General features: G+C 38.6%; 1 protein-coding gene across 1 annotated transcript; it reads left to right on the top strand.

Moving 5' to 3' along the window:
* Positions 1 to 4,287: 4,287 nt before the first annotated feature.
* LOC131906147 (killer cell lectin-like receptor subfamily E member 1) lies at positions 4,288 to 20,626 on the top strand. The gene is made up of 7 exons (XM_059256943.1): positions 4,288 to 4,371; positions 12,804 to 13,003; positions 15,315 to 15,419; positions 15,895 to 15,933; positions 16,585 to 16,730; positions 17,845 to 17,945; positions 20,379 to 20,626. Exons 2-7 carry the CDS (start codon positions 12,817 to 12,819, stop codon positions 20,497 to 20,499), a joined length of 699 nt encoding a protein of 232 aa, XP_059112926.1. The 5' UTR covers positions 4,288 to 4,371; positions 12,804 to 12,816; the 3' UTR covers positions 20,500 to 20,626.
* The last annotated feature ends 4,864 nt before the right edge of the window (positions 20,627 to 25,490 follow it).

A 25,490-nucleotide genomic window follows, 5' to 3' on the forward strand; every position in this document is an offset into this window, starting at 1 on the left:
ACGTTGGGTGCCATTTGTAGCTTGAGTTTTCTTGCCTGGCCCACGGTCAGGGCAAATCTCTCTCACCTGCCAGTCCCACAGCCTCAGACCCAATCAAGTAAACACAGAGACTTATATTGGTTACAAACTGTATGGCCGTGGCAGGCTTCTTGCTAACTGTTCTTACAGCTTAAATTAATCCATTTCCTTTAATCTATACTTTGCCACATGGCTCGTGGCTTACTGGCATCTTCACAAGCTGTTTCTCATCGTGGTGGCTGGCAGTGTCTCTCTCTCAGCCTTCCACTTCCCAGCTTTATTCTCCTCCTTGTCCCGCCTACACTTCCTGCCTAGCCAATGGCCAATCAGTGTTTTATTTATTGACTAATTAGCAACACATTTGCCATACAGAACATCCCACAGCAATGTACCCTCAATTGTTTACAAAAAATTATGGGTACATTCTTATCTGCCTATCACCACTAAGGATTTGGCTCTGCTCTTTAAGTTGCTTTCTGGGGAAAATCTGTGAAATTCTATAAGAAACGTAACACCTCCTGCTAAAGTGGTAGCTCATAGAATTAATCCCTTACTTCCTTATCAATTCCTTATCTTTCCTCCTTGTCTTTACTAAAATTATATATCAACAAGGTAATGGTATTATACAAATTTATGTATGTCATAATTCTCTACAATGACCTGTAATTTCTTATTTAGAAGAAATTTTAGACTTGATAATAATGGGAAGGACACATCTTAAACAGCTTACTAGTAAAGAGCCTACAGAAATCATTGCTTCTAATAAAGTGACTAAATAAAGTACAGGTTTATTACTTGTTACACTGAGACTAATTGGCAGGTAGCATTAGCATGTTATTCACGATCTATAGATAATTATTATCCAGAAGATCTCATTTTAAGATTTTTTTTTAAAGAAACCCCATGGGTGTTGCCTAAAATTAAATCTAAAAAGTATGTAGAGATCACTTCTAATGCTTTTACAGGTAGCTCTTCAAAAAGACAAGGAGCATATATTTTATTTACAAATTCCACATGTTCCACAAATAGATTTTACTCATCCCTGGTTATACAGCTCAACTGTCTAAACTTTAATTAATCAGCTTTTATTAGCTATTTCTCAACCACTGAATATTTTAACTAACCTCATGTATAGGTTAGCATATGAAGGATAGTGATGCATTGAGAATGAAAACCAACCTAACTTGAGAGAAAAAAAATATTGCATAGGGGTGTGGCTATGGAGAGGGTATAATGAAAGAATGAGAACCTTTACAATGAGGTTCTGGAGGATGGAGTCTAGTAAACAGAAAATGAGCATGAATGGGACATAAGTACCCTGCAGACCAAAATTGTAGAATGGTTTAGTGTACTCCTTTGGCTGAGTTTCTTTGCTTTAAAAATAAAAAGTAAACAGGTAAATAAATCCAATCCCAATGAAACATGCCAGTAATACTGAGTGCTGGCGCCTCTGTCTCTAGAGAACACAAGCCAGGAAAAGTCTGCCTAGGAGAGAAGTCAGGAATACTGGCAGCCATTGCTGGTAGGGGCCTGATCCAGAGAGTTGGTGCAGTGACTTGTCTGTTCCTGAGACTGAAGGAGATGCTTTTCCTGCTGATGACTGGTCAAATTACATGTGTCTTGTTAGGGTTTCTATTGCCTTGAAGAGTCACCATGACCATGGCAGTAACTCTTGTAAGTGAAAAACATTTAATTGGGGTGGCTTACATTTTCAGAGGTTCAGTCCATTATCATCACAGTGAGGAGCATGGCAGTGAGAGGTCAGACATGGTGCTGGCTACATCTGGATATACAGGCAAAAGGAAGTAGTCTGAGACACCAACTGGTGTCTTGAGCATATGTGAGGCCTCAAAGCCAACCTCCATAGTGACACTTCCTCCAACAAGACCACACCTACTCCAAAAAGGCCATACCTCCTAATAGTGCCATTTCCTTTGGGGGCTATTTTCTTTCAAACCACCACAACATCTATCCAATTGTGCACTTGTGGCATTAGCAAAATAAGAAATTTTATCTTGTCCTTTGCATAAAAAATGGAGACTTTCTCATTCCAGGTTTTTCAGGCACTGAGCTCAAACATCACCCAGGTTCCTTTGTATTTATGATTACCAAAACTTCATTATTTAAATTTGTATTTTTCTTCAATGTAACAAAAAAATTAAAAATAACAATGTGAGCAGGCTTGAGATGGATCTAAGAAGGAAAATAACAAATTGAAACAAGAAAGTTTTAAAAGTATTTCTTCTGGATAATACAGTGACCAAGGAATGCAAACATAATTACATGTTTCTCAAATTCCCTTAGAGGCTGGAAAGGATTAAATCAGAAGTACAGTCAGTAGAAATGAGATTATTTTAAAGTTTTCTTTCTTTTTTCTTTTTTCGTTTATTTTTTTCTCATACATCCCCAATGAAACTTTCCCTCCCTCCACTCCACCTAGTCCTTGCCACCTACCCTCTCCCCTAGAAACTCCTCTCTCCTCCCAGAAAAAGGCAGGCCTCTCAGGAACATCAGCCCAATGAGGCACAAGATACAATAAGACCAGGCACAAACCCTAAGGCTTAATGAAGCAACCCAGTAGGAAGAAAAGGGTCTAGAGAGTGGGCAAAAAAGTCAGAAACACCCCCACTCTCACTGTCAGGAGTCCCACAAAAACATCAAGCCAATAATCATAACATATATACAGAGGACCCAGCGCAGATTCATGCAGACTCCACAATTGTCGGTCAGTCTCTGTGAGCCTACATGAGCCCTGCTAAATTGATTCTGGAGGCTAAGCTCTCCCAGTGTTCTCCACCCCTCTGGCTCCCACAATTCCTCCTCCCCTTTTTCTGTGGGGTTCTCTGAGCTCTGGGGGAGGTACCAGAAGGAGACCTCTAACATGCACAATATCTCTGCCCAATGTTTGTCTGTCTCTGTATGTGCTCCCATCAGCTGCATGAGAAAGCCTCTCTGATGAAGACTGTGCCAGGCACCAATCTCTGAGTATAGCAGAACATCATTACGAACCATTTTTTATTGATTTTCTCCCCCCCCTTTTTTTTCTTTTTCTTTTTTTCTTTGCTGTTGGTGTTTGGTTTTACCCTAGGTCTGTGGGCTATCCAGATTCCAATTCCTGATCATTCAGGCAGTGTTGAGCATGGGCACCTTCTTGTGGTGTAAACCTCAAATTAGACCAGTCATTGGCCTGCTTCCTTAGTTAATCTATAGAACCCATCTTTATGGAAGATGTCACTTGTACTTTATAAGAGTTTTGATGTAATTATGTCTTAAGCTTTGTAGTGCATGTGGCATTGGGTTAATTATCACTAGGAAACTTTCTCCCAAATTATGCTGTGTTTCATATGCCAAAAATAAACTACAAAGTGTCAGACTCCCAAAGTTAGAACCAACACTGGCTACTGAGTTGTGTTGAACTGAACCGAATTTCCTCTTTTCCTCTCCTGGATCAACAGTCTGATGGCTGTAGTGTTTGTGAGACACCCAGTCACCCCCCTACCCCTTAGCCCCCATCCCCTAAAACACACACACACACACACACACACACACACACACACACACACACACAATTTCTTCTTTCGGACCCTTGTTAGCACAGTTAATCATGGCAGCAGAAGCCATACTGAGGGTAGCGCAGTAGATTGACTGAGATAAGTAGGCTCACGATAAAGCTCTGGGCAAGTCAATGTGGCCTGGCCATACAGATAACACAGAAGTCACTAGGCTATTAACCACCTTCACTATTAGCCCTCTGGGCAGAAAACAGGTTAAATACATCTCTCTTTTTGAAGATGCAACCCTACAGGTTTAACATTCCTGGTTTCTCTAGTGCTTCCATGAGTACAAGTACCTACATCTCTCCCTTTTTATTTTTCAAAGAGAAAATTGTTGCTGTTAATAGAGGACAAAATTGGATATGTTGCCCCCATGGCTAGTCTAATATAGGCAAGCATAAGACAACTATAACAATGGTTAACAGAAGACTGAGGAAGGAGAAATCCATCTTAACCATGATGGTCATTCAAAGGGCATTTGAGAGAATTTTTATCTCTTTATGCATACCATTAATTTGACCATCAATAGTATGTGAAAATATGACACAGTAAAGCAACACATGCCAGGAAATTCTTGATGACCAAAATTATGTTTGAGCAACAAATAATCTACAGTAGCTCTGCTTTTTAAAACTGTGATTTTCAATTCACCCATCTCTTTATTAATTTCTCTTCATTTATTTTATGCTGTAAATTACTTACCCCACCCTAGCTGTAAACAGGACACATCCCCATCACCTTTCTACCAGTAGGACCCCCTCTAAGGATACTATCATTTTCTATCAGTGTCACAGGTGAGGTGAGTAAATGAGTCTTTATATCTGTGCTTTTGGGAGACATTATTAGTTTTTTTAACCACTTATAAATTCATAATGGAGGATAGAAATATTTGTGCATGGTGTCATTTCTAATGATTGACAGAACTAAAACTCTCATCCAAGCCTGGTTCCTTCCTAAAGACATTGGATTGTCAAACAACCTTACAGGATGAGGCTGAAGCTCAGACAATGACAGGTCAATGATGGGCTAGAGCACACATTGACCCTAACCTTAAGTAAGGACCAAGAAAGCAGATGTGGGAGTGGGGAATGGTCACTGGAACTCCTTGGACACATTGACTATATCTCCTTTTTCTGATTTTCCTTAATTCTGCACTTTCAGCTAACTTATCAAAACAGGATTATTTGTAGGAAAATAAGTCACATATCATCTGTTTTTACCTGCCTGAGTGACCCTAACTAACTAATTTGCAAGGTATATTTGTGGCCCCCAAACTTTCTTCACTGCTTAGATGGCTGTGAGGGGTACCTTGCAGGCAGGGAAGTGAACCACAAAGAGGTGCAAATGAAAACTCAGATCAGATTGACTTCATCAACCTGGATCAAACCTCAGAGAGTCTGATGCCAGCTGGTTTATTGCCAGCACACTTAAACCCAGTATAACTTGGAAAAATGTTTCCTGATGTAACACAATCTCTAGTGCATAAGAAAGCATGATTACATTGAAACTCAACTCTAGTTACATGTTATTTCTTCCAAGAAGATGGGTTCTAGAGATAGGCTACCTGTATTATCTTAAAGACCTAAGGAAGGGTCTGGCCCAGTCTTGGTCATACAGACAGTTTAGAGATCATTTGGTTTATTAGCCATCTCTGTTCCTGGCTGTGGGAGCTTGGGTGAGCCTCTGGCTGTACAGTTAATGTATGGATCATTTTGTAGTTGGAAGTTTTCCTATGTCCCACCTGGTCCCCAGATGCTGAGAACCAAATAAATACACAGAAGCTTATATTAATTACAAACTGTATGGCCATTAGCTTAGGCTTATTACTGACTAGCTCTTATATTTAAATTAACCCATAATTCTTCTTTATGTTTAGCCACGTGGCTTGGTACCTTTTCTCAGTTCTGCCTTCACATCTTGCTTCCTCTGTGTCTGGCTGGTGACTCCTGACTCAGCCTTCCTCTTCCCAGAATTCTCCTTGTCTGCTTATCCTGCCTATACTTCCTGCCTGGCTACTGGCCAATCAGCATTTTATTTATTAACCAATCAGAGCAACATATATTCACAGCATACAGAACAATATTCCACAGCATCATTTAGATTACTAGCCACTTCCAGTCCTGGTTGTGGGAGCTTGGGGAATCCCTGGTTGTAATGGTTGTTTCGATTACTAGTTACCTCCCATCCTGGTTGTAGGAGCGTAATATGACCTGGTCCAACAGATAATGTAGATCACTAAGCTAATAATCACTTCCAATTCCCAGACTTCTGGATAGGAGAACAGGTTTTTTGTCAGTTCCTTTGAAAGGACAATTCTGTGTGCTCAACATTTCTGGTTTCTCTGGAGAAATGTGAGTGAAAGAACATTCGTGCTGTATTTCCAACAAGGTTGGATTTCCAAAATAACTATAGTCATTTTCTGCATAGACATTAGGTGGCAGTCTAGATCCATTTAACAACTTTTTGTAGCTTTAATTGCCGTAGAAAAACCAGTAACACATTAAAAACAAAAGTAAACAAAATTTCAAATGTATCAAAGACTTTAATGTAAGACTGCAAGTTTAAATGTTAAAAGAACTAAACACCTTTTAAGTGAAAGTACAAATAGTCAATAAATACATGAAAAAAATGTCTTGTAAAAATATAAGGAAGAAACACTTCAAGACAAAAAAAAAATCCCACAGGCAACAGCCTTCTATAGGATTCTAACAGTGCAGGAAATCACAGTTAGAATTAACAAATGAAATCAAAAGCTTGTACATAGCCAGCAAAACAATTACCAGAATGAGGAGACAGCTTAGAGAGTGGGAGAAAGTCTTTGCTAATTATTTATCCAATGACAAGTATGCACATGAAAGTTCCTGGAAAGAATCTCACCTAACTAGACTGAAACTTAAAAAGATTATGTAGAGGGTGAAATGTTTTAGATCCAGGCCTGTATCTTCACAACTCAAGTAGTAATTTCTGCACACCCATACTATGATGTAACTATTCCCAATTGCTGAGTTACACAATCAACCTATGTCTGTGGATAGATGGACACACACACACACACACACACACACAAGTATTATTTAGCTATAAAGAAAAAAGAAATCATGCTATTTTCAGGAAAATAACAGACACAGAAATAAAACTAAAAAACAAAGAGAGAACATGTGTAAGAGTGTCTTTAAAAGGGGACAAGCCCTGTGTTCTCCCCTCCCTGGATATGTTCCTTGCTGGCTGAGTCAATAGCTTGGGCATAGTTGGCTGAAGATTTGTCAGCACAGAAACTACCAGAGATTATACTGCCTAAAATGTATCACACACAGAATTGTTATGATGGCTAGTTGTCTGTACCCAGGATAAAATATGTTGCATTATTTTGTGACCTATGTACTTTTATTTATTTTTTACTCATGGCTTTGTCTTTTTTATTAATCCCTTCCTTGTATGTCTGTGGTGGTATTGTGTTTCCCAAAATATTGTGCACCCTAATAAACTTATCTGGGGTCAGAGACAGAACAGCCACTAGATACAAAGGCTAGAAAATGGTGGCACTCACACCTTTAATCCTAGCACTCCAGAGGTAGAAATCCCTCTGGATCTCTGTGAGTTCAAGGCCACATTGGAAATGGCCAGGCATGGTGACACATGCCTTTAATCCTAGAAAGCGAGCCTTTAATCCCAGGGAGTGGTGGTAGAAAGCAGAAAGGTATATAAGGCGTGAAGATAAGAAACTAGAAGCATTTGGCTGGTTAAGCTTTTAGGTTTTGAGCAGCACAGTTCAGCTGAGAGCCGTTCAGATATGAGGACACAGAGACTTCCAGTCTGAGGAAACAAGATCAGCTGAGAAGTTGGCCAGGTGAGGTTAGCTGTGGCTTGTTCTGTCTCTCTGATCTTCCAGTATTTACCCCAATACTTGGCTCAGGTTTGATTTTATTAATAAGTACCTTTAAGACTCCTGCTACATATGTCAGCCTGTCTAACTAATGTGCTCATAAGTCACCCTATGATTTCATATGTACTTAAAAATTTGTCAGCAAGGAGATGAATGAGTCAAAATGTTTTCTTTCTTTCCTTTAAGTAGTGTAACTCCCAAAGCCCCCAAATCACTTCCCATGCTTGATGACACACTGAGGGATATTTCTCTCTGATGCAATTCAAAATACATATGCCTTTCTCCTAATCAACAACCGGCCAAGTTTGTATCACTTTGACTTATTCTTTACTGCAACCAGAGAATCTCAGCTTTACCCAAGTAAAGGCCCTTAAGACTCCTCAGACTGCACCATCAAGAGTATTGATCCTTGTTTCCCAGGCCACTGTCTGAAGGGTGACTCTTAAGGACATGAAAAGGGTCCCAGAATGAGGGCAATAGGAAGATATTAGACTTCCCACCAGATTGCAGCTCAGGGGAACCTGATTCTTCCTTAGGGTCCCCACCGTACTGCCTATTGGTGGCTGTGTTGGGGCCAGAACTCTTCAAATCCCTGCCACTCTGTTGTCTGTCTGGACTTCTGATTACTAGGATATTTAAGAGACTTAGTGATTCTGAAAGTCTGGACTGGAAAGGTTAACAATTACTAAAGTTTTTATTTTTTTTCTTTTTTCTTTTTCTTGTTTTCCTTTCACTCAATCACTTAACTTTCAATTTTACAAAAAAGATGCAAAGCTTGGGACAGAGCTTCTGCAAAGACTATACATGTATATACAGTCAGAGAAAAATTATACTGGAAAGAATTAGATGGGCAAAAATCTTGTTCGAGATGATTGACATAGGGGGAAATGGGGTTCAATTCTTCTGAAGTAAAAAGCAGAAGCAACAGAGATAGCCAATGTGAACTAATGGGAAAATCCCAGAGGGCATTATGGAGGAGGTCAGCTAATGGCTTAGATGTCTGCTTTCCCAGTGTGTGCTGAAGTTAGGCAGAGGCTCTTTCTCTTTCTTAATGACTGAATCCTCAAGGAATGGCTTCCAAGTCTTTCACAGAGACATTCCTAGGGTATACACCTGGAAACAGGCAAAAGATTTATGTCTCAAAGGGATATAGAAAGAATTCATAAGCAAGCCTTCAAAGGTATATGTTTTTTAAAACATGAAGGTCAGTGAGCTTTAGTCTGGGTGAAAACTGTCTAAAATTTAGTTAACTTCAAAGGAAGGTTACTACACACACACACACACACACACACACACACACACACACACACATTTCTCATACCATTATGACTCAATTGATTTTAAACTGTGGCTCCGGTCAGGCAGATATGACAACATTTTGGTGAAAATATACTTACGGGAAAGGTATGTTTGATCTCATCAATGTTTTCCTGTTGTTTGTACGAGCACAACCTGCTGTGGCTGGGAATGAAAGCATGGTCTCACCTGAGCTCTAAGCTGTGCTTTCACTCATCTTGTGGGTGCTAAAGGGAAATGTAAAGCATCAGTGAGGACTTTGCTGTTGGGACTGTGAAATGTGAGCAAGCAGCATGCTTTCTCCCAGGCTTCCAGTTCTCTCTCACATATCCTGCTCCCAACTCTGCTGATTACAACATATTAAAGTTTTAGCATACGTTCCTGGGATTTCCTCCTTGCTTCAGGTATGTTTAACCACTTCTGGTTGAAATTTCGAAACATATAGCTAATATAATTTGTTCTTGGGGAAATAACTCCCCTTTAAGGCATGTTTGCAGTTTTTTTATTTTATAAATATGGGTGTCGTACCTTCATGCATGTGCATACCTGGTGCCCCAGGTGACTACAAGATAGCATGACATAACTTGGGTCAGGAAATACAGAGGATTATGAGCCACCATGTGGGTTCTGGGAATTGAACTCAAGTCCTCTGGAAAAGCAGCCAGTATTCTTAACTACTGAGACATCTCTCCAGCCTCGCTTAAGACAATTTTAATGAGAACAAACATTAGCCGGAGTACATAAGAAAGCAAGGTTTCATTTTATTTGACTCATTATTCCCAAATCTACAGAAATTCATGGCAGATCAAACAAAGGACACCATCAACTCCAGCTCTGTATGGTAACTTTCAGGTATGGTGATTTTTCACAGTGAATCTTTTCTGGAAATCTGAGTCACAAACAAGTGACTGTGGTCCAGTCAGTGTTTGCCAGCTTTTCTGCGGAGTACCACAATTAGGAGATAGCTTGCAATGAAATTTTCTCATTTTAAGCTTTAGATATTTTGGTATTTGGTCTGTATTGACTGTTTCTGTTTGTTTGTTTGTTTTTCATGGACTGAATCAATGGGGTATGGACTTGCTTAAATACTGACTTAATACAATGGTAGTATTCAAGAGTCATTTATGGCCACACAAGAGTTAACAGTGAAAAGCGTATCTTAGCCCCACACTCTAATTACAGGCTCTATAATGCTAGAGTTCTAGGCACATAAGCAGAAAATCACTTCGTGCGTTGCCTGAATTTCATGGTGTGAGCATCAGTGATCTTAGAGGAGGTTGGGTCCAGAAACTTTGGAGATTAGTTCATTCTAGAGTTATAACTGACTTTTCTCAGGTTCAATAATTGGTTCATTTGACAAATCACGTTCCTTGAGTATCAATACAGATTTTAAAAAATTCTCTCAAGCTATTTTTATCTTTTTTTGTGGATGCATTTTTTCTTTCATTTTTAAAATTAATTAATTTATTTTACATCCCAACTGCAACCTCCCTTGCCCCCTCTTCTCTCACTCCTTCTCTCCCTCCCCTCTGTGCCCCCTCAGTCTACTTTTCCTCCATAATAGCTCAGAAAGGAGCTGGCCTCTCATGGGCTTCAGCCAAGCATGGCATATCAAGCTGCCATAAGACCAAGCACCTCCCCCTGTATTCAGGCTGGACAAGGCAATCCAACAGGAGGAATAGATTACCAAGAGCCGGTCAAAGTACCAGAGACTGCCCCTGCTCCCATTGCAGAGAGTCTCACATATAGACCAAGCTACACATTTGTCACATGTATGCAGAGGACCTATGTTGGTTCCATGTAGGCCAACTCCCTGGTTGTTGGTTCAGACTCTGTAAGTCCCCATGAGCCAGGCTATGGTTTTTTTTTGGTTTTCCTGTAATGTTTTTGACCCCTTAGTTTCCTACAATCCCTTCTCCATCTCCTCAGCAGAACTCCCTGAGCTGAACCAGTGTTTGGCCGTGGATCTCTGAATCTGCCTCCATCAGTCACTGGATGAAAGCTCTCTAATGACAACTGGGGTAGTCACCAGTCCAATCCCAGGGGACAACCAGTTCAGGCTATGCTTCCACTGCTGCCAGAAGTTTTAGTTGGGGCCATTGTTGTAGATTCGTGGAAGTTTCCCTTCCATCAGGCTTCTACCCAACTCCATAAAGCCCCCCACCTTTCCAGTCATCTCTTTCAGCACAGAACCCCTCTGCCCACCCCACAACCTGATCCCTCCAGTTCCCATGCCCACCCTCCCCCAGTCCAACCAGGAGATATCTTTCATTTCCCCTTCCTAGGGAGATCCATCGTCCCATCCCTCCTATTACCTAGCCTCTTTGGGTCAATGGATTGTAGCATGGTTATCCATTATTTTACAATTATAGGAAAAGATCTTTACCAGCCCCACATCCAACAGAGGGCTGATCTCTAAAATATATAAAGAACTCAAGAAATTAGACATTAAGAAACAAAATAATCCAATTAAAAATGGGTTACTGACCTAAATAGCGAATTCTCAACAGAAGAATACTCTGTTGTGTAAATGTACTACATTTTCTTCATTTATTCCTCAGTTGAAGTTGAGGGCCATCTAGGTTTTTTTTCTAGGTTCTGGCTATTGTGAATAATGCTGCTATGAATACAGCTGATCAAGTGTTCTTGTGGTATGATTGAGCATCCTTTGGGTATATGCCCCAGAGTGGTATAGCTGGGTCTTGAGGTAGATCCATTTGCAATTTTCTGAGAAACCATCATACTGATTTCCAAAGTGGCTGTACAAGTTTGCACTCCAACCAGCAATGGAGGAAGGTTCCCCTTGCTCCACATCCTGGTCAGAATTAGCTGTCATCTGTGGTTTTGATTTTATCCATTCTGACAGGCATAAGATGGAATCTCAGAGTTGTTTTGATTTGCATTTCCCTGATGGCTAAGGATGTTAAACATTTCTTTAGGTGCTTCTCTGCCATTTGAGATTTTTGTGTTGATATTCTCTAGTCATATCTGCACCCCATTTTTTAATTGCATTATTTGCTTTTTGATGTCTAGTTTCTTCAGTTCTTTGTATATTTTGGAAATCAACCCTCTGTCAGATGTGGGGTTGGTGAAAATCTTTTCCCATTCTGTAGGCTGCCATTTCATCCTATTGACAGTGTCCTTTGCCTTACAGAAGCTCTTCAGTTTTGCTATTGAGCTTTGTGTCTCTGCTATTGGTGTTCTATCCTGGAAGTTGTCTCCTGTGCCAATGCATTCTAAGCTATTTACCACTTTCTCTTCTATGAGGTTCAGTGTAACTTGATTTATGTTGAGGTTTTTGATCACTTGGACCTGAGTTTTGGAGTTGGTTTTTGTTTGTTTGTTTGTTTGCTGACTTGTTTTTGAGTTTCACTATATAACACTGGCTGGTCTAGAACTTGCTATGAAGACCAGGTGTTGGCTTCAAATTCAGGAATCTGCCTGCCTCTGCCTCCTGGATGTTTGAATTATTTTCAGCTTATATTAAAGACAAGAGTTACTTCTTTTCTCCCTTACTTCTTTTTTTCTGTGATGCTACAATTAAATTTAGTACCCTATACATGCTAAGCAAGCACTGTACTAATGAGCTATGTAGCCAGCCTAGTCACATTTATTTAAGAACTAATTTGGCCAGGCGTATGCCTGGAAACCACCTCTTTGTAAATAAAGAAGGAGAATTAGAATTCAAGGCCTGTCTAATTGTATAATGAGACTCTGTCTCACAAAACCAAGGGCTGGGAATGTCGCCCACTGGTAAAGCACTTACACAGCATGGAAAGGTGCTGTGTTAGAGCCTCAGGATCACAACATTTTAGAAAATAAGAGATGGCTTTGAACCCCTCTAAACTTATTTTATTTCATTTACTTGTAAGTTTTTGGTACTGTGTTTACATATATTTTAAGCTTTTCAGTTGAAAACATACATACATAAACACTTATGGGCATATCTGTTCCTCAACACAAAATCTTTTAGAATTATTGCTTTATTCATTTTTACTAAAATATGCTTCCCAAAATTAATAAGTGCTGATATTGCATTCTCTTCCACCCAGCTTTTTTCCCTTTATGAAGATGAATGAAGAGCCTATAACTCATTCTACCCTAAGTGTGAACTCCCAGCAGAAGTGCAAAGCAAAGAACAATATTAAGAATACATTTCATTCAACTGAATTGTCATTCATTGAGCAGAGGCAAAAATACCAAAAACATAGTAAGAAGCATAAAAACACAGCAGAAGACATCTCTGGTGAAGGTATAATATTGTATTTGATGAATAAGGAGAGATTGTTAAAAAAATTAAGGTTAAGATTAAGGTTTGTTAAGTATTAGGGAGATACAAAAAGTAGCAAAAAGCTTTCTTACTTTGTGAATTTAGTTAGATGTGGAGACCCAAAAAGGCTTCCTAGTGAGATCTGAGCTTGCTTGACCCAGTAGGGCTGCATTAGAGGTTTGCTTGACCACATGCCTAGTTAAATGGTGATTGGAAGGGTCTACATTTGGCTGAGCTAGGTCTTTTGCTCCACCCCTTGGCATTCCTATAAATATAAGAGACAGGAGGGGCCGGTGGGTAATGATCCAGGCCCTCCCAAGGCTATCCTGAGTTTGTATCTGCTTCTTTCCCCTCTATCCCTCTAATATCTCTTATCTTTCTCTCCTCAAGGGTTACCCTGTTAAAAAATGTGGGAGCTGGTCTCCCAGCTGGGTTCCTACAGAAATACATAAGTTAAAATGAAGTATCAGTTTAGTCTATATAATAAGAAAGACCAAATGGTCAATACCATAACAATTTAAAGAGTAATCTGGATAGTTTAGACATTTCACTAAGTAAGAGTTGTTTTAGCCTTGAATGAAAAAATCAACTTTTGAGAAGTGAAAAAGATTGGAACTGAATTCCCTGGCTACAACGTTTTAAGAACTAAAGTGTAAAATAATCACAGGGTGTAGCTCATTAGGGCACGGGGTTTGGGAGTCTTGTTCTGGGTACTGAGAATTTAGTTGGGCTGGTGGGTTTCTGGACAAGGGTAATGTGTAGCAGAGACTAAGTCTTTATTCTCATTATATCCTGAAACAAACAAAAGATGAATGTATTTCCTTCAGACTTGGAACTCCAAACAAGTTGGATATCAACAAAGATAGATTTTTGTTAAGATTTCTTGTAGTTAATGTATAGGTTATAGTGTATTTATGAAATTTTCCTTTGATTTTCACAGGCTTGTCTTTCCAGACCTAAATATCTGGAAGATCTAAGCTTAGATAAAGGAAGGGAGTTTAGGAATTTGCAGAAGCAATTCACAGATTCATATATATATATATATATATATACATATATATATTCCAATACATATATCTAAGCTTGAGTGCCTAAGTGCTGGGAACCATATGCCACCTTCATTCTGTCCTACCTTATTTCTTTAAAGACAGGCATATACCCAGTGAAGGATACTGTTAAAGCAGAAAAAGTAGAAAGTGAATTAAGTTTTCCATAGCAATTCAGGTAATCTGAAAACTAACCCCCAAATGAAAAGAAAACAAAAGCCCATTGCAATGGAGCATAAGCCTTTGACACTTGCTTCTCTTGAACATTCGCTTGGAGTCTGTTGATTTTTGCTGATTTCTCCTAATGGGAAATTGTATCCACTCAGTAGTGAGTATTTGGAATAGAATACTGGCAGCAAAGCAAAGCAAAACAAAACAAAAATATAGATGTGGGAAGCTGACCAAGAGTAAGAGGGCTGCTGTATGGCACTGAAGATCAAGGTGAGGTTAGAGTCTATCACGGATGTGAATCGGCCCCAAACCATTTGCCTGCTGAGAGAAGATAGAATCCATTCAGCTGAGTCTGTGCTAATCAGGCAGACACAGTGAGAAATGCGGGCAGTGGGGCCACCCCTCATTCTGAGCTCCATTACTAAGTCTCATCATTCCACTGTCAACCGTGACATATGTTCATTAGATTAAAGACAAGAGTCAGGAAATATGGAAGGGAAAAAGACTGACCAAATGATGCTCCTCTGGCTTCCTAATTCAGGATGCAGTCACCTTTACAGGGCAGAATTTGGAGCTAGACCAATCTTTTCCCAATTAGGTTTCAAATTGTATTCTTTTTTAGTTCTCCCCATACAACCTCTTTAGGATTAAGAGGGTGATAGAGAGTAGGGTTTGGAGACCAAATATAGGAATTACAGGCTCAGTTCTATTTGATTATTTTAGCCATAAATGCTACATAAGAAAACTTTTTACTTTAGTTCCTGTATTATGCAAACTGAATTATTCACTGATATTTTTGGCTTATTTTTCTCCTGTGGTATTTATATTTCCTATATTGACTACTGAACTCTGTTTTAAATTAAGGACATTGAAACTAGTTCCATGGAATATTTCAGGTATGTTAGTTTGTCATGTGACCTTTAGTAAGTAAATATATTTCTGTTGTTCAGGCATTTTTACTAACATGTCATTATTTGCTTTAACCCTTGGATGAAAAATATTTAACAGACTTGTCCCATCACCTCACTCCCACTGCCAGCTGCTTTTGATCCCACCTTTTGGTTTCTCTTTCTCAGAGAATTTCTCACCTTCTCCATGGAGGCTCATCTCTAGTGTGCTTGGTGCCATGTGCCTTCTCCTGATGGCTGTAGCCATAGTGGTGAGCGTTTCCACTACACACTGTGAGTGTCCCGAGTGCTTCTCCCTTTTCTCCTTTGGGGCAGACTTGCAGCAACTTACCAAAATTCCTCCTTGGCTGTGGGCACAGCTGGAGTGCTTGTCTGCTATGTGTGAGACATTGGGTTGGATCCTGAGTACCGTCACCAGAAAACAGCAACCAAAACAAAACAAAACTTCCTTTTAAACGTTTTCTCTAATTGCTTATCATTATTCTAGAACAGAGGTTTTTATTAAGTTTGTTCATATGTCAAACTAAAAGAAAGAGCCAGGCGGTCATGGTGCATGCCTTTAATGCCAGCACTTGGGAGGCAGAGGCAGGCGGATCTCTGTGAGTTCAAGGCCAGCCTGGTTTAAAGCTGGTCTACACAGTTCCAGGACAGGCCCCAAAGCTGCACAGAGAAACCCTGTATATAAAAAAACTGAAAATAAAATAAAATAAAAGAAAGAACTAATTATTATGTGGACTTTTTTTTGTAGTATCTTCTGAAAGAACATGTTCCATGATTCAGCAAAGAGGTAAGTTCTCGTTTCCTAGCCTTTGTGGGAAGATTCAATCAGGAAAACAATTTCATTGTATTAACTCCATGAATAGTAGTCTTCAAAACAAGATACTTCAGCATAACTAAGAAAAGATTTGACATGGTCCCAGAAATTTAACAACTAACATTAATATGGAACAGAGGTTTTTGTATAACAAACTGTAACAAAATATAGAAACATTGTTGGTGTTATTATGTACCTCTTTATACAGCATAAACAGTCTTGCAAGATTCCGTGGTTTTGTATGGGAATAGGATTAATGTGAGAACAAATTTTGAAAGAGCAACTTCTCAAAAAAAAAAAAAAAAAACAGAATCCAATGATGATGTAAAGGGGTGTTTCCACTCCAAGTGCAGTTGACTTAGGCAAACTAACAGTTCAGCAATGAGGATGGATAGGTCTCAGCAGATGTATGTTCTATGAAGTAGAAAAGGTCTGAAAGTTCAGATAAAAATAGAGCCAAAAATATGTATTTCCATTTTATAGTTTTATTATAACCATTTTAGTTATCTTTAGAGAATATTGTTACAGTATATTAAGTGTGCATGCTCTGTGTTTTAAACAAGTGAAAAGCAACACTAGAGTCTGTGAACCTCTTCAGTAGAGTGACAGACACTCCTTCCCTAGGACCTCATCATCCCTGCCCAGAGAAATGGGTCTGGTTCAGATGCAGTTGTTATTACTTCTCCAAGGAAATGCTAAGTTGGGGAGAGAGTCAGCGTGCCTGCTTGTCTCTCAATTCCAGTCTCATAAGGATAAGCAAAGAGGAGATGGTAAGTTGCTGCATATGTGAGTCACAAGGTGCGAGATCCCCAAAGGGATTAACTGGGTTAAACTGGCCACCACTTATGCTTGCTTAAATTTAGCACTGGATCAATGGCTGAAGGATGAAACTGTTCTATCTTTTGTTTCAATTTTTATGTGCAAAATATAGGGTAGACTATGTATTGTATGAAAAAGAGAGAGATAGTAAAATAATATTTGGAATTTCATTCATGAAAAATATATTGAAGCTGGGCCTGGTGGCACAGGCCTGTAATCCCATCTTCTTGGGAATCCAAGGCTAGAGCATTAAATATTCAAGGCTACAGAGTGAGTTGAAGGAAAGCCTGGACAACTTAACAAGGCCTGCCCCCCTCAAAAAAAAAAGACTATACAGGGTTGAAGAATGTAACTCAGTGATAAAACATTTGTCATACATGTAGGGCCTAAAGTTCAATCCTTAGCACTACCAATGAATAAATAGACAGATAGATAGACACGTGTGTAATGAATTCAGAGGGAAACTTGTTTTTAGTAATATCTCAGCCAGAGAGATAGGAAAAACAAACAAACAAACAAACAAACAAACAAACAAAAAAACAGCCCTGTATAGTCCAACACGAAGATGGCACAGGCATCTTGGTCTAGAATACCAAGTGACAATGTAAATGAATTTTTTCTAACTCTAGCAATTATGTCAGCATCAAGTTAAAGTGTCTACTGTGTGTTTCCCCAACAGAGAGTCTCTTCATTATATACACGAAGGTACCAGAGTAAAGTTAGTCTCCAAGAAAACTATACAGACTCCTTTAAAAATATTCTCATTTTCTTTCATCTCAAACCAACACTATCCTTTTACTCACTTATTTTTTTACTTTTTAATTTATTTTTCTTAACTTTTACTCAATTTATTTGTTTATTTTCTGAATCTCCAATGGGAGCAGAAAATTTTTACTTTTCATTGCTGAGGTCTGACTCATAATACAGCATCATTTAGTGAGGCTGCAGACTTCAGACACAGAATAAATGTATGCAGAGGGAGTTGACTCTTTCAAAGGCATTTCCATAGAGCTGATGAAAAGATAATGACGGGAACCCTATATGTTTGTGTTTTCTCTCTTTCAGGATTTTTTCAGTTTGAAGTCTTTCTTTTGGGTTGGAATTTACTATAATGAAACTGGGAGACAGTGGCGGTGGGAAAACCATTCTGTTCTACCCTATGAGATGTAAGTATCCACACGGCATCAGGTGTTTAATTTAATTATGGTGTGAATGAAGGGTTCTGGGTACAATTTCAGCAACATTAGAGAACCGAGGAAACAGTCTTTTATACCCATTCCATGTTCAGAAGAAAGATGCATTACTTTATTCTTTCATCGAGTTTCCCGAAAATTTTCTCAGGATCTTCCCCAATAAACTGAAAGAAACTCTGTGGCCTAAACAAAAGGCTTTTTATTTTCTATATAGTTTCCCAGCTAGAAGTCTTAGCCGAAGACGTCTGCAGGTCTGAAACTCTCTGTAGATGTAACCGTCTTATTAAATAAGAAACACAGAGCTAATACAGAGATGAAAGCCAAGAGGTCAGAGCAATAGCTAAGAGCTAAAAACCTTACCCTTCACTGTCGCTGTACCTCTCCGAAAGAGACCTGCTTCCTGTGTCTGTCTTTTTTTTATAGAGTTTCTGTTCTGCCTTCTCATTGGTTGTAAACCCAACTACATGACCTCCTAGTCACTGCCTGTCTATACAGACCTCCAGGTCTTCTATGGTTGGTATTGAGATTAAAGGCATGTGTCTCCAATGCTGGCTGTATCCTTTAACACACAGAGATCTAACTAGCTCTGCCTACCAAGTGCTGGGATTAAAGGTGTACACCACCACCGCCCAGCTTTCGCTATGGCTTGCTAATAGCTCTGACCCCCGGGCAACTTTTTATTTATTAACATACAAATAAAATCACATTTCAGTACAAATAAAATATCACTATAGCTCTCCTCAGCTTAGAACTAGCACTCCCTCTCTGTCCATTCACTAATTCCTCTCCTGAAGATGCTGAGTTGCACTAGGGCTTACCCTAATGACTTCATTTTAATTCACTTAAAAAAAAAGATTTATTTATTCATTATGTATACAGTGGTCTGCCTGCATGTATGTCTGCAGACCAGAAGCAGGCATCAGATCTCATTACAGATGGTTGTGAGCCACCATGTGGGTGCTGGGAATGAACTCAGGTCCTCTGGAAGAACAGCCAGTGCTCTTAACCTCTGAGCCATCTCTCCAGGCACTAATTCACTTATTTCTTAAGGACTCCACCTCGAGACAGATTCTGAGCACTGGAGGTAAAGATTTGGGGTAGCATAATAAACACTCTGCCCTCTTGCTCCCCTAATGCAAAAGTATTTGCACACTGTTCTAAAAGCACCAAGGAGATCTATTCTATCCCAGCACCAATTTTCACTCGACTGGAGATCTGACTCACTCCAAGGGAAACCTTCTCTCCAGTGTGAATCTGTGGATCCAAGCATGATTTTGTCTATGAGATTTGGAAGTAGGACAGACATACGGGGCACATTTTCCTCATTCTGGAAAGAAGAAGCAGAAACAAATGCACACTGAACCTCAGGCAAACTAGAAACTTTTGGGGAGGCAAAGCTCACCAGTGTTTGTTTTGTTTTGTTTTACTTTAACAGTTGCTTTTATTTTCTACTTTACTTTTAAAACACTGCAAGAACTGAGTAAAAAAACCAAGAGCAAACAGTGTTTATAGTCCTTTGTACACCCATCACTTCATAAAAAATACCAGCAGGGGGAGATGCTCCTAGAGCTGAACCTAAACACATTTCCCTGGCAGATGAACATTATCCTCACACCTTGACACCTTCTTTCCTGATTTGAATCCATCACTTCCCCTCCCATCAGGAAGGTTTCTCAGCAGTTTACCAGAAGAGAGAAACAAACGTTCAGGAAATGGTACCTTTAACTAGATGATCAGGCAACTCCTTCTATTTGACTGAAGATAAGTTGACACACCTTCATTTAACACAAAGTTCTTTAGTTCTAAGTCTCAAGAACAACCCTCCTTAGTTCAGCATTCTGTCCCATGGCCTGTCAAACCAATGACTGCATTATATAGGATTAATGTCATCTTCCATATGTCATTTATGTCCTCCAGGGCTTTAATATTCCACTCACCATGAGACTAAACACTGTGGTGCCTAAATGTATATTTATACCACTGGAAACTTTTAATTAGGTGAGCTATCCACAGTCTGTTTTGCTCTATTTTTTTTTTTTGTAGTGTCATGGATCTAATGCAGGGCCCCTATCTTGCCAGCATCATGCTCCCTCACTGAATTACACCTCTCAGTCCTATTCATAGGCTCATTTTTTTTAAAAAATTATCATTCTAACCTGACAATCAATTGACATCCCTTCCCCATTGACTCTTTCTTCTTAGTTGAAATATTAATTAATATTTACAATTCCATACTGGTTTGATAACTTTGCAGTTTACTAACATTTTAACAATATGAATTATGGGTTATGGAAATCACACAGATTGGATTTTTTAATTTTATATGAAGGGTAACAGTTTTGTAGTCTCATGGGGATTTGAATGCCATGTAATTTCTTGGTAACAGTGGAATTTCTTTCATTTTAGGTTTTATGATCTTGATACTAATATGCAATGCTTCTGTGCATCTTATAAATCAAAGGGAACTTATTTGGCTGAAAAATGTACAAATAAATTGACATATATTTGCAAGAAGTACCATATTTAATCCTATGAGGTCACAGAAGATATGAAAATGAAACATTTCTTATCAAACTTTTTTCCTTGGGTGCTTATTGTCTGGAGAAAACATTGCAAATGTTTGCCTTTGCTTGAATAAATTATATTCAAATCCATTCCAGTATCATTCTTTGTCAATGTTTCTGCTAACATATTTATCGCATATTGCATGCATTTTAGAAGACACTATAATAAATGGGTTCTGAATGAAATAATGAGATAAAGCCGATGAGTTCAGGTTAAACCATTAGACACTTAAAAGCTTGACCTATGTAAAGTTCTCTGCTCAACATATTCATCTGTGTGTATGTGTGTTCCACAAAGAGTCAAAATGTATTGTTTACTGAAAACAGAGAAATTATAGTAAAAAAACATGAGTTGTCTGACCACACAAGAACTATAATGATTTTAAAGATTTTGGAATTAGCTATCAGATTGATTTTAATACATTGTCCAATTAAATTCACTATCTAATCCTCCAAGACAGCTAACTAGGGGCAAAAGTTTAAGTCAGGTTTTCTTGTAAAGTAATTTGATTTAAAAACTGAAATAGCCAAATTTTCATTTCTTTTCTTTGTATCTTACACAGTTTTTTTTTTTTTTTTGTTTGTTTGTTTTTCGAGACAGGGTTTCTCTGTGTAGCTTTGCGCCTTTCCTGGAACTCACTTGGTAGTCCAGGCTGGCCTCGAACTCACAGAGATCCGCCTGGCTCTGCCTCCCGAGTGCTGGGATTAAAGGCGTGCGCCACCACCGCCCGGCCTGTATCTTACACAGTTTTTAAAAATACTAGAACTAGACAGTTATTAAGCATTTATTTTAATTCAGCCATTTTAGAAGTTTTAGTGATTGCTGCAATACTGAGGACAACCTGCAGACTTTATTACTAACATTTTGCTCTTTATCTCACTATCACAAATGTATCCATCTCCTCTCTCACTACTGATTCATTGACACATCTTAAAATTTACGGATTTCAGAATGGTTTCTCTATGTCAAAACAGTTCCCTCATAGTCTTAGAGCATGCTTACCAATGACTAGTTTCATAATCTGTTTACAATTATTTCTTTGAAGTAATATATGTATATATACCCACAAATCTTAACGTAGTACTCAGTAAGTCTGTAACTACTGGTCAAATACATAATATTATGATATCCTAGGACATTAATTAAGCCCATTTCAGTAAATCCCTACCATTTCCCAGAGCAAGTTGCTGCTCTATTTCTTTGCAGTATCTAAGCCTTTCCTTTTCTTTGTGAAACAAAAGAAGATTGATAAACATAGCATGTACTCCCCATATAAAACATGTTCCCTTAGTGTGATATTTTGAGACTTATTGTTGATAGTGTGTGCGGTGTGCACGTTCAGGCAAAGAGTGATGTCAAGTACTTTTGTTTTCCTAAGCTGGTCCATGTTTTATGTTGAGTGGCCATGGCAATTCTACCCCTAGGTCAATATTTTTAAACATATTTTCATCTCTTGGCTCTGAAAAATCTGAACCTTAAAACAGCTTTTGCCTCCACATTTTAAATAAATAACATCACATTTATATTTGCACAATATACTTTACTAAAGTTGAGTTCTAATTCCTTAAAGAGATAGTGAGAGAATATTGTATGTAAAAGAGCAATACCTGGTTATTTTATCTTGATTTTACTTTATTTCCTGACTTTGTTGTCAAAACTGTACCTCGACTGAAATCTGATCCTTGTAATCCTGAATGAGAATACCATTTCCATATTGAAAATACATTTGGTCTAATTTTTACACCATATATGCATATAGCATTTCAGGGTACTCATGATGTAGAAAATTATTGTCAATTAGTAATAAAATGATGAGATACTGTAAAGTGTTAAAAAACTAAAGACAAAATTTCTACTTGCAAAATAAGTTCTTAATCTAAGATTGTATTCATGCTAAATTATCAGAGTAGAACAGCCACATGGCTGACTGCTAAACTTGGATTGATTAGACTACATTATGAAGTTCATATTAATGGTCTTGGCCAGGTGTCAGCTTTCTTTTCATCTGAGCTGAACAGCTTTTATAAAACCCTGTTCTGGACTTTTCCTGTTCCAATTCTGGTGACAGGAATTCAGCAAGGACCAGGGGAAGAAGATGAAGAACTTCTCTCACCTTGAGTTCAATGTTTCCATATTTGTTTTTAAATCAGTGGCAGCATGACACGTTTTATCAGAGCATTAATTCAACTCTTTTTGCTACCTTGGGCTTGTCTCTGTTGTCAGGAACTACGACAAGCATCTTATAGTTGTGCATGGAATTCTTTCAAGTCTTTCTCCAGCCATTGCCTGTTTATTATTTCCATGCACAGGTCATTCCACCTGAGTCCTGTAGTAGAAGACAGTTAAAGGATCCCATGGAAACAGTGAGTGGTATTTACAGTCCACTCAATGTTTCATGTTCTTTGGGTTATCTTTGTGGTTGACATTTATTTTCACCTTCATTTTAGATAGTAAATATTGTCATGGGCTCAAATTTAATGTTATTTCCTGTGGCCATGCTTTGCTAGAATCACACCAATGCTGCAGTTACAAAGATAACGATCAACCACAGCTACACTTGCAAACCTCTCTTGTGCCCCTTCTTTCTTCCCTCCTGTATCTTCTGTTACTTGGTCAGTGGCAATGCTTCAACTCCAAAGCCTTTTGCAATAGCCTCTTATTTTTAGGATATAGCATTCTCCCTGTCAATCACCCTCTACTTCTCTCCTATACCACATGGTCACATCAAGGCTCAGGTAAGCAAGAACTGTTATTTTAGGTGGTGGTACCTTTATGATTGGAAATATTCAGCAGTGTGCAGTGAAATGTGTCAGGCTTGCCTTTTATGCTCATGGAGTATACTGAGCTATTGACCCAAGTCCGATCCAAACAGTGGCCAGACTCATATCACAATTCAGAGAGGTCCTTTAAAAGCTTATCTCCAGGCCTGGAGAGATGGTTCAGGGGTTAAGAATGCTTGATGCTCTTCTAGAGGACCTGAGCTCAGTGCCTAGTACTCAAGTCTGGTGGATCACAATGACGATAATCCCAGCCCCAGGGGAATACACACCTCTGTTCACAAACAACTGTTTTCAGGTGGACATACCCACACAGACACAGACACACACACAGCCACAGACACAAACACACCCAAGTTTTTAAAAATAATAAAATTAAATCCTTTCAAAGAGTTAGTCTCCAGACTTTTTGTAGTCAATGATAAATGGCCATTGTCTTGAACTCAGGCATGCCAGTGTATGCCTGAAATTTCAGCACTTGGGAGGTTGAGACGGGAGAATTACCTCAATTTCATGCTCCTCTGGACTTCATAGTAAGCTTCAGGAAAGCCTGATGAACAGTGAAAGAAGAAAAATAACCCGTAAATTGTTTGACACTCACTTCCCAAGTGAAAGCTTAGTGTCCAAAGGCTGTACGCTGAGCCCTTAGATGGCCTTACTGATTCCTAGTCTTCTGTCTGGGGACTCGTGTGCCTTTTGTTCCTAGGGAATCCTTATATTTGTCACAGTCCCTCTTCTTTTTGTCTAAGTTTCCTTGGCAGACAGTTACCTAGAGATTAACAAGGTAGACATTTTGCTAAAAAAAAAAAAAAAAACAAGAAAGAGAATCAGTGATATCTCACTGATAATCCGTGGAAGTACTTAAGCTTTGGATGTCAAGAACTGACCAGTCAGCCTTGCTGTGATATTTCAGAATGATGACCTAAAGACCCACCCAAACTCACCACAGTTAAACTATTTTCAGCTACCCAGGAGGTGAGGAGCCATAGCTGCAACTCTCTGAAGAAGTTCTTACATTTGCTTAGACGTCCTCTCTAGTGCACTCATATAATACTTAGAAAAAGTATACATTAGGGACTAAAATTACAAATCAAGTTGTATATGCTTTTCTACTCTGGCTTTATAAACATCCTTTTACCCTAAACAACCAGGAAGAATGTGGAAATTTTTGTTTAAAATATGTTATCATTGTGTCATATTCATCTGGACACTTCCATGAAGATATCACTCCTGTGTAAACAGTCACCTAGACAGGGTTGGTTGCTCAGAAGAAACTTCAGTATCCCGTAATCGCATGCTGTCACTTCTCATCCAGGGTGAGTAAACTGCCTGAACAAGGTGAAGATTGCTGCTTGGACATTCTTCTTAGTTCTTTGTGAGAAGTGTGTCTCTCGGTACTGTTAACTCAGTGTGAATACAGAAACGTGGTAGTGTACTTTGCAATGTCTCTAGTGAATAACCATGATTAAATCTGCAACCTAGCTTGAAACTGTAAAATGATATTTTTGCATTTGTTAGGAAAAAGACAGGATTGAGTACCAAAAGTATAACTTCAAACTTATTAGACAGCATATCAGAGGTCAAGTAAAACAGGGTGTTAAATTAGAATGGTAAGCATTTATACTCTGTCAAATACTTCCTCATCTGGATGGGAGGTACTGGGTGGCTGTTTCTAAAGGACCTTAAAGAAATGCACAGAAAACTGATGAAAGAACAGTCTTAGTAAATTTTTACCAGTGTTCTATGGCAGAGATCAATGACAAAAAGAAACTTGGCTGCTTAATTAAAATGATATCAGAATCTTAAGCTCCAGGAAAAAAGTTTAAAGATAGGAGGAATTGCTTTTTGCTGGGTACATTTCTGTGATTCTCTTTACATACAGATACTATTGAGAATAACAATTTTTCCATCAATGAAAGAGTGGAATATCAAAATACTTTATTAAAAAATACATACACTCATATACAAATGCATATATACATATATAGACATATCCACATATATGTGCATGTATATTCAAATGAGGCATATAAGTCAAACCCTAAAATTGGCATATAATGTATTAATTTTTTCCCCATTGAACCAAACTATTTTCACAAAAATTGGTAAACATTTGGTAAAAAAGACATTATATGGTCATGATTAAAAATGTGTACACTATTTGAACTACATATGG

The sequence above is a fragment of the Peromyscus eremicus genome, chromosome 3 (genome assembly GCF_949786415.1).
Source record: "Peromyscus eremicus chromosome 3, PerEre_H2_v1, whole genome shotgun sequence".
Taxonomy (NCBI): Eukaryota; Metazoa; Chordata; class Mammalia; order Rodentia; family Cricetidae; genus Peromyscus; species Peromyscus eremicus.